General features: G+C 35.8%; 1 protein-coding gene across 1 annotated transcript; it reads left to right on the top strand.

The window, feature by feature from the left end:
• Positions 1-637: 637 nt before the first annotated feature.
• Positions 638-11596, top strand: MS3_00011116 (uncharacterized protein; the record flags this gene model as incomplete). Its single annotated transcript, XM_051219524.1, has 11 exons — positions 638-721; positions 758-847; positions 905-974; positions 4494-4586; positions 5623-5673; positions 6631-6695; positions 7629-7695; positions 8771-8848; positions 10156-10301; positions 11085-11189; positions 11238-11596. Coding segments are annotated over 11 exons (1002 nt in total), but the record flags the coding sequence as incomplete, so codon positions are not given.
• Positions 11597-14093: the final 2497 nt, after the last annotated feature.

Below are 14093 nucleotides of genomic sequence, written 5' to 3'. Positions count from 1 at the left end.
ATTTTATTGAAGTAAAATTCAAATATAAAAATGTGAATTTAGTTATCTAATTTAAGCAGTGTGTGCACTTTGATTTTATCCAATCAAATCAAAACTGTGCACCGTTGACAACCTACTCACAGTTGATTACAAGTAACACAATGTTTGTTCATGAAAATATGAGCACTAATTACTTAGTTTAAAATATTTTTACTCATATCCAAAATAGTTTTCGTCAATAGAGGAGGGGGGGGTCAGGAATTTCAACCAACTGTGGATCAATATCAGGCTCTATTACCTTAGCAAGTGTAAGAATATTGCTTAACAATGAGTTCATCTTCTATGACGATTGGTTAATAATTATGAAATGATTTTATCAAATTTGATCATCTTAATGGTCAATTTGAATCATCCAATCTGAAAGTAACATATAAACACTTAACAAAATTCTATATAAAACTCAACACGTTCTACCAACGTCTAATACAAGAAAATGATGTGAGTATTGACTGTTTAATTAAGACAAATGAGTGTATTACATCAATTTCAATTTGATCTAATGAGATAACATTGTTCTATTCATCTGAACCATTTCAGATATACATTTTCATTTGGTCAGTTGGTAGCGATCTATTCGATCATTCTCTTTACATCGGAATTGTTTGACTGTCATGAATTTTGTGAAAAATCTGAAATTTCTAATGGTGAAAAAGTAATTTTCCAAAGTGATACATATAGCTATGTAAGTCATCAGTCAAGTTCCATTACAAATATTCAGTCTCATTATTATGACTATTCCCAGTTAATTCGCCGTAATCAGACCTCTCCAATTGGTAGTGAAAATTTTGAGGAACCGGTTACTGATGAGGTGAGTTAACTACATTTTGCAACGGAGATGCTAATCCATATGTTTGCATATTTCTAGGAAATAAATATGAAATTCCCCTTTACATTACACGGTTCTAATATCAGCACATTCAGTGGAGATGATAGTGGTAAGAGAATTATTTTCCTCGAATTAAAATTTTGACTAAGTTTTGTTTACTCACATTTCAATTCCATGAATCAAAGTCGCTTTCATTACTTCAATAGATCAGTTCTAGGCATTTTTTCAGATTCAAAACATTTACTGATGTCTTTCCTTGTTGAAGTTGTAAATCGTTTGATACTTACTTACTTACACCTGTTACTCCTCGTGAAGGAGCATAGGTCGCTCACCAGCATTCTCCATCCAACCCTGTCCTGGGCAATCCTTTCCAACTCCTTCCAGTTGTAATTCATCCTTTTCATATCTGCTTCTATTATCCGACGTAATGTGTTCTTTGGCCTTCCTCTTTTTCGCTTCCCTTCAGGATTCCAAGTTAGCGCTTGCCTCGTGATGCAGCTTGACGATTTGCGTAATGTATGTCCTATCCATTTCCATCGTCTTTTCCTAATTTCTTCTTCAGCTGGTAGTTGGTTTGTTCTCTCCCACAGAAGGCTATTGCTGATGGTATCCGGCCAATGGATGTTGAGTATCTTGCGTAGACAGCTATTTATAAATACTTGTACTTTCTTGATTGTGGTTGTTGTAGTTCTCCAAGTTTCAGCTCCATACAGTAGAACTGCCTTGACGTTCGTATTGAAGATTCTTACTTTGATATTGGTTGAAAGTTGTCTTGAGTTCCATATGTTCTTCAATTGTAGGAATGCGACCCTTGCTTTGCCAATCCTCGCCTTTACGTCTGCATCTGAACCTCCATGTCTATCGACGATGCTTCCCAGATATGTGAAGGATTCTACATCTTCCAGAGTTTCGCCATCAAGGGTGATTGGATTGCTGTTCTCCGCTTTGAATTTGAGGACCTTGGTTTTCCCTTTGTGTATGCTGAGGCCTACTGATGCAGAGACTCCTGCTACATTGGCTGTCTTTATCTGAATCTGTTCACGTGTACGTGATAGGAGGGCTAGGTCATCTGCGAAGTCCAGATCGTCTAATTGGTTCTGAGCTGTCCATTGTATTCCGTGTTTTCCTTCAGATGTCGAGGTCTTCATAATCCAGTCGACCACCAGAAGAAAGAGGAATGGAGAGAGTAAACAGCCTTGTCTGACTCCGGTCCTTACTTGGAATGCATCTGTCAGCTGTCCTCCATGCACTACTTTGCACTGTAGTCCGTCGTATGAGTTCCGGATAATATTGACAATCTTCTCAGGAACTCCGTAGTGTCGAAGAAGTTTCCATAATGTCCTCCTATCTACACTGTCGAATGCCTTTTCATAATCAATGAAGTTGATGTATAGTGACGAGTTCCACTCAACTGATTGTTCGACGATGATCCGTAGTGTTGCAATTTGGTCTGTGCACGACCGATCCTTTCGGAATCCAGCTTGTTGATCTCGAAGTTGGGCATCTACTGCATCCTTCATCCGGTTCAGCAACACCCTGTTGAAGACTTTCCCTGGTATTGACAGTAGTGTAATGCCTCTGTAGTTTTCACATTTGCTCAGATCTCCTTTCTTTGGAATCTTGATGAGGTGTCCTTCTTTCCAGTCCATTGGCACTTGTTCCTCCTCCCAAATCTTTTTGAATAGAGGGTAAAGCATGCTTGTGGTTACTTCGACGTCTGATTTCAGTGCTTCAGCTGGTATGTTGTCGGGTCCTGCTGCTTTCCCGTTCTTGATTTGTCTGACGGCCATTCTAATTTCTTCCGTCGTTGGTGGGTTGACATCTATAGGAAGATCTGTGTGTGCTGCTTCGATGTTCGGTGGATTCATTGGAGCCGGCCTATTCAGGAGTTCCTCGAAGTATTCTACCCATCTGTTTCGCTGTTGTTGAATTTCAGTGATTGGCTTGCCTTCTTTGTCTTTCACCGGCCTCTCTGGTTTACTGTATTTCCCTGATAGTTTCTTCGTTGTATCGTAGAGCTGTTTCATATTTCCTTCTCTAGCAGCTTTTTCTGCCGTCGTTGCTAATTCTTCCACGTATTTCTTCCTGTCGGCTCTAATGCTCCTCTTCACTTGCTTGTTTGCTTCTATGTATTCAGCTTGTGCTTGGACTTTCTCTGCTCGTGTTCGGCTGTTGTTAATTGCTGTCTTCTTGTTCTTCCTTTCTTTGATCTTGTCCAGTGTTTCTATAGAGATCCATTCCTTATGATGGTGTTTCTTTAGGCCCAGAACCTCTTGACACGTTGAAGTCAATGTTTCTTTGATGCCTTTCCAGTTGTCCTCCATGGTAGTTTCTTCTTCCTTCAGTAGATCTTGAAAGGCTTGGAATCTGTTGTTGAGAGCTATCTTGAATTCATTGAGTTTGTCAGTATCTCGAAGGAAGGCTGTATTGAACCTTTGTATTGCTGTTTGTCCACTTGTCCAGTTCTTTTTTAGCTTCAGTTTTAAATTGGCTACAACTAGGTGGTGATCTGAAGCTACGTCAGCTCCTCTCCTGGTTCTCACATCTTCCATTGTCCTTCGGAATTTTTTTGATGCAAATATGGTCTATTTGGTTCTCTGTAGTGTGGTCCGGTGAGATCCATGTAGCCTTGTGTATACGTTTGTGTGGAAATATTGTGCCTCCTATGACTAATTTGTTGAATGCACACAAATTTGCAAATCTTTCTCCATTTTCGTTCCTCTCTCCCAGTCCATGTCGTCCCATAATATCTTCATATCCAGTGTTGTCTATTCCGACCTTGGCATTTAGATCTCCCATCAGAATGGTGAGGTCCTTTCTTGAGCATTTCTCTATGATTGACTGCAGCCGCTCGTAGAATTGATCTTTAATGTCGTCGTTGCTATCATTGGTGGGTGCATAACATTGGATAATATTCATTAAGATCCCCTCCTTCTTTGTTTTGAATGATGCTTTGATGATTCTGGATCCGTGGGATTCCCATCCTACAAGTGCATTTCGTGCTACTTTGGACAGCATAAGAGCAACTCCCTGTGTGTGTGGAGCATTTTCCTCTTCGTGACCGGAGTATAGCAGCATCTCTCCCGTAGCTAGCCTTTTCTGTCCAACTTGGGTCCAGTGGGTTTCGCTGATTCCCAGTACTGCCAAGTTGTATCTCCTCATTTCCGTTGCTATTTGGCTGGTCTTCCCGGTTTCCCACATTGTTCTAACGTTCCATGTACCTATAAAAATTTTTGCTCTGGTTGTTAGAAGGGGCATCGGCCTCGTGGCTTCCGAAGGAATTCGGCTTTCACCATGAAGCGTCATAATTCTTCTAAATGAAGACCTTCTAACTCCCAGGGCAGAGTTAAAATGGTTTGAATTATTTTTTCTGGTAAGCGTTTTTTTAGCGAGTTAGTTTTCTACGGGATGGGGACGCTAACCCCATGCCCAACCCTCCTCCTTTACCCGGGCTTGGGACCGGCAGTAACTCTAGAAGAGCTACAGGCGGAGTTAAATCGTTTGATGCGTTGCAGCAAACTAATGACACTTCATGCAATTCATTCTAGTCTCCAGTTAATTTCAAAGTCTTTCATTCATTCACTGTAGATTACTAATCTAATTGCATGTTTTCATTTGATAAACACAGGAAGAATTTATTTAGATCGAAATGGAGCTTTCGCATCAGTTAACAACGATGTCACATCGGAATTTCAGTGTGAAACTGAGATTTCGGATCGAGGTGAGTTCTTCTATTATTCAGTGACATTTTGTTTTATGTCTTTCATTCCTCATTTTTATTTTACATAAATAATTCGGCATTTAACTTGATTATTTTATGAGAGCTGACCAGTACCCAGTGTATATTATATTTGTGTGATTTCTTGCCCTGAAATGTGTTCACAAGACGAATTCATTACTGTGAAGTGAAAATGTTGAATAGAACAATGATTCACTTCAAAGTAGACACAAATTGATTGAGTAGAAATAATACACCAAACGGTGTAAATGCTCAGGTGGAAATAATCTACTCTTCAATCTGTTCGAACTATCATAAAACTGATATTTCATCAATACGACACTTCTTGATAGATTGAACGAATCAAGCTGATCACAGATGCAACAATGAGCGATGTTGTGTGAGAAATCAGTTTGGATTATTGAAGCACATGAACTATCAATAATTTGTATTTGATGCTCTCCAAATCTTTCTGTCACTTACTCGGTTCTTAATAGTTCAGTCCCTCTTATTCACTGTCGTTGAACCATTGGATATTAAACACATTCATAATTATCATAATCGTTTGATCATGAGATTTGACCTCATGCACTACCTTAAACATCCAATCAACTAACAATCACGAATAATAGGCTGGTACAACATGATTGATTCGAATTAGAACACCTAGAATATCAAAATGAAGGGCATTCATTTTATTCACTTACTGAAATTAATGTCATTGGGGTAACATTTTCAGGCAATAATTAGTTCAGTTAGGAGAATACTGTTCAATTGGAATAACAGAATTTCACAAAATGATTATGTATGTTTATTGTCGAATAGATATTAACGGTTGTTTAGTTAGCCAAAAGCTTACAAACAAGCCCAACATTTCAGAATGCAGATCATTGAGACTCTCATTTAGTTGAATTGGTTCACTTCATTCTTGAAAAGGAACATCACAACTTGTGTCCAAACACATTTGGTTTATTGAATGAGGTAAATATTCATTATACAGATACATGAACACAAATTTATTTTACTTTCATTATTTCAGAGGAATTTTTAGCTGTCAGAAAATTATGTCCTACAAACATTGATGATAAAAGTATGTATCCATATCCATGATTGTTTGATCACATGTAAACTATTAACACTTTACATCATCATCATCATTGATTGTTATTACTCAACTATTTTCTATTCAGTTTGAGTAATTGAATTCTTCTTAAAAGAACTGACGAAAGTATTCAAGTGTAACCATTCTACAAAATCAAAGGCTAAATATACATAGAATCCATTGATTGTCCATACATATTTGATTGAAACTTAAAGAATAATTAACATACGTTTGGATACATTAGGTCATAATCACATTTCATTTGTAGATAAACGAATACAGAGATTCATCTTCATTGACAGGTTTCAAAGGAACATGATGACAAGTCTGTACATATGTGTTCATCGGAAAATCATTTCTGTATACATCACATTCATCTGGATATTCACTCATTACACGGTCATTCATAGCTTCTTCTCTTTCAAATTAAGAGATCGTTAAAACAATATGTATTAAGCGTATTCACTTCTCATCTTTAACAAATAATGTGGTCAAAGTCATTTGATTGATTGATATACCAATGTGTTACATAACTAAATAAATTGTAAAACTCGGGTTATAAACAAACAAACCGCAGCTCATTTCATTTTCTCCTAGAGTCGATTGCATCAGCTGAAATATAGAAAATATTCCACCAATTTGAATACCAGTCCAACTATCGGATCTGATTAGAAACTAGATGATTTATTGTTTGAATATGAAAACTAAGCAAAATAAGCATCTGACATTCATTATGAAGGATACATGCCTATTTCATTTATACAATATTCACGAGATTATTTTCATTACGAATTCAACTACAGAAAACATTTGGGATAACACAGTAAATATCTGCTAAAATCTGATCCCCATGTGTGTGTAGGTACATACAGTGTCACATCTAGCAATGACATGCTCGATACTAATCCTTGAAATGTTAAATATCGATAGTTTTATCTTTTGCAGGTGATACAATCAAGGTGATGTACGTGATACACTCGAATGGGAAGATATATTTCTATTATGAGAACGTAAGTTGAGCAAATGCATGGATTATTCTATTATTTCATGCATATCAGCACTGTCAAATACATCGAAATATATGGATAAAGATAAAAGGACACCAACATTTTGTATTGTGTATACACACTTTATGAAAGTATTAATAATCCGTTAATGACACAGTTTATTCTAGCACTTTTTAGAATAACGAACAACAAAGAAGTGATATAATATGTAAACGAATTCTGATACCTTCGAGCCAATTAACGACAAACACTGTGTGTCAGAGTTCTCTACGTGAACGGTCATTTTCAGCCTTCTACAGACCAGTTGTTGGAAAGTTCATAATTGAATATTTTGAGAGAGATGTTGTTAAAATCTTGATCGTTCCTCAGATTGTATTTGTTCGAATGTCACTATTTAGAACTTTATCGATTTGGAATACAATAAATACTGGAGGACTAGAAATGGCTGGTGAGATGATGAATTGTATGAGTGTTGAATTCAATCCATCTTGTTTGTTTCGAGGTAATCAGAACAAATTGTGGAATGAATTCTGTTGAGAAATGAACAGCAATTGATATAAGTAAGCACATAAACACAATTCCACAACAGGACAACAAATTCACGTTCAGCGACATTGCAGTTATTCACAATCACACTTCTACCAACGGACGTAGATCTTCATCTTACTATGTATAGCCTCATTCCATGATAAACAGATCGTTCATCTAACTTCACTGAAGTTGTCAACTGAGGTGAGGCAGAATATCTTTGCAAATTAGATGGAGTATATTTCTTAGGGAACCGAGGAGATCAGTATGCTTACTGTAAGTGTGATTAGTTGTCTTTGAATAAGATAATGCAAATGACGACACATTGCTTCAATGTTTGGTTGGTTTTGATATACGTGGTTGTGTATTGATAGATCTTGACTTCAGACTTCCATTGCTCCTTTTCAGATTCCTAGAGGACTAAACAAAAAAGTTTTCGAATCGGGCTTTGGTTATTATATCACGTGTGAAAAAGGTAACAAACGTTATTTACATTCTAATTTACATTGACTTACATGAGTAGTCATCTGTTAGCATGATGTTAGCTTCTGTTTGTACACGATCATCCCTATGTCAACGTGCAGATTTTCTGTAATTCATAATGGTGACCGAATTTGTGTTTCTTACAGTCTACAATATTCAGTTGTTTTTGTTTTTACAATAAATTGATGGAAATGATGTTGAAGTGCTGAGGAAAATTGTGTGAAATAGAATTTGAATAATTTAGGCAAACTCACTGTCCTAATGTTACTGTGCATTGAAAATTCAACGTCAATTTGGTGTTTAGAAATCTTGAAGCAACATTCAAGTGTCACATGTAATAAAAATTCATAATGGAAACTCAACCTGAAAATATTTCTTATCTTAAGAATTGATACCAAAGTATCTGTATCCTCAATTCAACAACCGTCATCCTCGTTGATATCGCAAAGCAGATTTGAGTTGTTGTGATTCAATCGGAATCGTATTGTTTTATCTTATTGTACTAAGCTCCATCAAAAAGAATTTCAAGATCCACGTCAGCTGACGCTTGTCTAATTTAGTATACCGAGTAATATAACTTAGATGTGTGGATGTCTTCATCACGAATTTGCAGATAGATATTTGGAGAAGTCTTCTGTATAGTCTTAACGATCCAGACAGGAATATATGAACGAGGATACTAGACAGACGATATATCTACTCATTTATTCACTCACCCACTAATAGACAGTCAAACGTGCAGCCTCTCAATATTGACTATTTCTGAAACAAATTGTGACGAGATAAACATATTTGTTCTGTAGATGTCTCACTGATACCTTAGTAAAACAAATCAGCAATTTTATCGATATCATTTTTCATTTAGTGGTTGAACATCGGTCACTTTCAGAACCTTAAGTGATGTAGAGCATATTTCATAAGGATGTTACTTGACCACCATTGTATCTATAATCAGATATTAAACAGTTTCTTATTTTGATCTCCTCTTAAACGAACAAACAACATGTTATATCCAAAATGGAAATCAGAATTTTAACTGTCTTCTTCTGTACAATTAATTACAATAGATTATAAAGGGCCTACAATATATGTTCCTGATGAATGGATCGAAAGTGGAACGCTAGTGGAATATGAAGTTCTCGGTGGTATGTCAAACCTTATTTTATCACAGTTGACTATTTTCACACTTGAATCAATCAACTTTGTTTGATAAAATTGGAAATTTCATGTATGATTTCAGACAGCTATTAAATGATCTCAAGCCATCAGTCACAACTGACGTTACACCAAACAACGACTCACTGTTGAATATTTAAAATGATTCTAGATACATTTTGAACTACAACAGAAGTCTTCAGTTTGATGAAGTTTACTTGAACAAAATGTCGCAAGACGATGCATGAGGTGATATCAGTCTGTTAGTTGATTGTGCATTGAGTGGGAAGTGTCATTTGATTTTCATTTGGTACATGCAATATCGAATTTCGCCGAGAAATTGACATTGGAGAAACACTTCATGAAACTGCAATTGCCTTGGAAACAATAGCTTGATTTCCAAAATCACGTGTTCAAATTTCAATTTATCATAGTCAGTAAATATTTGTACAGTATCGAAAACACTGAGGGTTTTCACAGTATGGAAGTGTTTCCTTTCTCCTGAATACGTACAGTGAATAATCACAAACATTGTTCTGTTCATCATGTGTTAGACTATTGAAATAACATTCCGACAACTGGAAGAATCATTCCATAATCTGATGTTCAGATCGACTTCAATATTCGTTGAATAAAAATTGTTGATTGTCGCTGATTTTTCATAATCCAACTAGTCTGACGTGCTTACTGATTGCACACAGACTAGAATGTAGCCACGTAGTTTGAATCTTTTTATCATTGTAGGTTGACGGAAATCTCTTCAAGGAAATTCTCGACAATTAATTGAGAACCAATGTCACTCTCCCTTTGTTGTTCCATTGAATTAACATAATGGAATATAAATTTTCTCCCTGAGAACAACTGACGTTCGTGCATCGGCTTCTAAATAGTCAGTTAGAGTGAAATAACAATGTCATACTCCATTTTGCATACGTAAAAATGGTATACACGAGATATTTTCGAATCATAAAGCAGAAACGAGATTCGTTAACCGTCTAGCGTGTACATTTGTTTTCTAATATTAACAGTGATTGACATCCGTGACATTCTCCTGACAAATTTCATCGTTCGACATGCAACGCAATTTTATTCAGTTCCAACATGTTTTCGGGAAATGTGAATGACATTGAAGGTGCATTGAATTTTGGATTGAGCAATGTGATGACAAATGCTCAGAGAACGAAATACTCATTTAACTCCGAAATCGCCATCATTCGGTTACAGTTACATGTTTTGTAATTCACTTATCTTTTGTTTGATAACTTGAAATGCAACCACCTTCTTCTTTTCACTGAAGATTGTCCAAATCACAATTCATTTGAAGCATGTCGAGGCGGAGCAACACCGAATCCAAAGTGTATTTGGTGTGAAATAGCCAATACATGCATCACTACAAATGATAAGGATGATCATGACTTTAAAGAAAATGGTTGCCGAAATAAAGTAAGCAATTGGTAGACTTTGAAGATTGTTCTTAGTATTACGATATTCCAAATCGCAATCTATTTTTTCGGAAGAACATTTGTATACTTACGAATTAGTAGTGATTTCTATTGTACCCTAAGTGCGTAAATCAAAGTAACTTATACGATATTTAAGCACATATGAATGCAATGTTCCATTTCCATGTGGACATTCAACAATGAATAGAAGAGTTGGTTAACACCAATGCCTAGAAAGATGTTAATTCTTTAGCTCATAGAATGTGTAGTGATTCCCGATGTTCTATTTGAAACCGTATATCTACGTGAACTGTTGAAGAATACAGATGAAATCAGTTTGAATGATGAAGCGTAATCTGTTGAAAATTGTGTAGCATGTTCCGATAATGAGTGAAAGTTCGTAGTCCGATTGTTGAAGTACAGAACAAGTATTTCTGATTCCTTGTTGAGAAATGTGTACCGTGAATGAATTGCTTCAATAAAGCCGTCAGTCATAAGTTTGTTGAATAGTGTATAGATTGTGATAAGATGTGACATCCAGGAAACAAATTTCATCACCAAAACAAAAGTCGTCAGTTAGTTTTTGGATAGTGTGGACTTATCACATTGACTGTCAAATCAGTATCAGATATTCTAAATCATTATTCACTGATCACATTGTGCAAATGTAAATTATGTAACCAAATGTTGAATTCACTTGTGTCATCAATACTGACAATGGTGTATAATGAATGATGAAATATTTGATATTTAATTATATTTCCACTGTTTCATTCTTCTGAAGAGTTCGATTGTCGAGGTTTCCAGCGAACCAACAACTATAGCAACTACTGAAACTGATCTAATAAATGGATTGAAGGAGACTAGTGGAAGCACTGAATCACATTTGGTAAATATTTGATATTTTGTAATCATTGTACTATTTCGTTCATTTCAGAACATGACCACCGATACAACAATAGAAGTAGAGAAAAGAAAATCACCGCAATACGTGTACATCGTTGTACCATTAGTTATATCTTTCCTTATTGTATGCATTGGCATTGGCATTTGGCTGTGGTTCTACAGAAGGAAGAGAGTTTATCCATAGTCCCAACAAACAGTTTGTCACTTGTTTTCATCAAGTTGACTTTGTTTTGTTCATTTTTTAGTTTAGTAAACACACTTTCAATTTTTTTAATCATTTCAATACATTGAAGATTGTTTCATGGAACTGCATATCACATTGATGATTGTTTACGTAATGACTGATGTCACTTTGTTGGTAGAATATAAAAATATAATTTTTTGTATTTATGTCATTATCTTCATTCAATAAAAGAAACATGGGTAATTTCACACGAGGTTACAACATTGCACTTGTCAATTAACAGTATCGTGTATACGTGATTATGTGACCATTGAAAACCAAAAATGAGTCCGTTGTAAATGTCCATCTTGTTAAAGTCTCAATACTGAGAAATATCATTCGAAATTGACGTCGTTCATTGTTTTAAACTTAACTGTGGGAATGAGGCATCAATATTAACCAAGGCACCTCAATCCTTTGTTATTTGACTATTCATTGTTGAGTGAAAGCTGGTTGACGGACTGTTGTTAATTGGGTGTAATGAATGTGTTGAATATGCAATAATTTTAGAGGGTCTAGCTGATTCTCAAGTAGGAACGAATAAAGATGTAGAGTGAATGATGAACTAGTAACAGTTCTGCCGTTGCATTGGTAATGAGATGAGAGATTTGAAAGAAAGAAAACACTGAAGTGTTTGCGTCAATGGTTAATCACATTATTAAACAGAACTTGGTTAATAATCGGTCCCATTCTCATGGATTTATGAGAAACTAGTCTACAAAAATCATTTGCATTAGGTGTTCGAATGTTCTCGTTAGTGTTTAGGACTGAAAAGTGTTCAGTCTTTTCATGTTATATGTGAATCATGTGCGAGTTGCTACGATATTGCCATAACGTCACGAAAAATAAAAGCAGAGTTTGTTAGTGGCCAGCAATGAAATCCATGACACGCGTCACTCGTTAGCTAGCTGAATCTGCATCACAGAGTTGATATGTCACTGCTTTACTCATACTCAATATCGTTTATTTCAAACATCGTCGCGTCATCTCCTAAGCTACTCAGTATACATATCCACTGGCTCCTACAAACAACTTCAATGTAATATATATTAAGGTGAACATAGACATGATAAATATTTGTCCTGTGGCAGTCTGCACTCCCAAAAGTCATTTCTTCTCCGTGATGCTGAATGCTTGAATTGTGACAAAAATTGACAGACTATGATGATATGTTAGACTACTGTTCATTTCGTTAATAATGATTCCAAACCACGTTATTAAATCTTAATTAGACTGGAACTTTTGATGATAATAATCCACATCTAATCATGATGTTTATGGTTTTATTTCCACATAAAAAGGAGATTATATACCCTTTTCGGTTCGTTCTATAATTAGATTGTTGACGAACGTGGTATATAGTTTCGTTATTTTATACAAAGATTTGACTTTACAAATTCACAAAGTGAACCTGCCTTCAATAGCTTTCAAAGAAGATTCCGATGCTTTGATTGAACATTTCATGACTGATTACGTTAAGTGTTGTGAATGGATAAGAATTCATTGCTCAACGTTGAATTCCCATTTGATGCTGCTGATATTTTTAGCCATGCTCATTTTTCTTAAGTGTGCATTGAGGCTGATTTGAAGTACGTCTTTCTTCGGATTCTTCTGGATAGACTTTCATCAGATTTGACAACAACTATCACTCTTCGTGGTCTATTCAAATATAATTACCTTCCATTTGGTTTAAGTTGTTCTCCAGCCATATTTCATGAAGTGCTCCATAATGTAGTCAGTGATCTTAAAAGAGTTGACGTTTGTCCAGATGATCTCAATCTTTATGCTTTCCATCAAAAATATCTCACGGTCAGTGACATACTACTTTCTTCGTAGTCTGCTTGAGAAAAAATTGTCGTTAAGTCAAATGAAAGGTTCATTTTATGTGTTTGGTGTTGAATGTCTTGGATATTAAGCTGACATTATTGATTCTAGACCAGATATGAGGCGATAAGCTTCACTTACAATTTCACCATCTCTAAAAACCCCTACACAATTATGCAAACTACCAGGTGCTCTTCATTATTATTCGCTTTCTATTTCTGATTTTCATTATCGTACAAACTCTCTACGTTGATACTTGAGATATGTAATATGGACTATCAGAACAGTTTGAAATTGTGATGTGAAACGTTGGTTTCCGGTATGCTTTGCCAGGATCGATGGGTTATCCACCACACCTGATGGAATCTGACTAATAAATAATGCTGATCTTTAGAGTTTCTAGACTGTGCCCACAATAAGTGTTTTATATCAAAGATTTCCCCGTCATATCAAGGATGGAGTTTAGGGATTATCAACCAGCAACAATAATGAAACAAAGAGGTAAACTTCACTCAGCATTCATTGGAAAACTATATTTCATTTTATCTTGCTCTCGGTTTTACAAAATGTTTACAACTACAGAGAAATGTGCATGTTCCTCTATTTTTCCTATCACTCCAGTTTATAATTGTCTATATCACTGAATTTAATTGGTCATTCACTTCTTCACAATCAACATGTAGATCATCATCGTCTTGTAATCTGCAACGATGATCATTGTTTACTCGAGTTGGGTGGGAATTATGTGAACTTCTCTCCTAAATCAACGTCACACCTTCTTATTAAATAGTATCGTGGACCAGTGTTTGGTGATATCTAGGCACTGTGGCTGTAGTGCGT

The sequence above is a fragment of the Schistosoma haematobium genome, chromosome 5 (genome assembly GCF_000699445.3).
Source record: "Schistosoma haematobium chromosome 5, whole genome shotgun sequence".
NCBI classification, from domain to species: Eukaryota; Metazoa; Platyhelminthes; class Trematoda; order Strigeidida; family Schistosomatidae; genus Schistosoma; species Schistosoma haematobium.
Note: the sequence above shows the minus strand (reverse complement) of the source record. Positions and strands in the feature narration are given on the sequence as shown.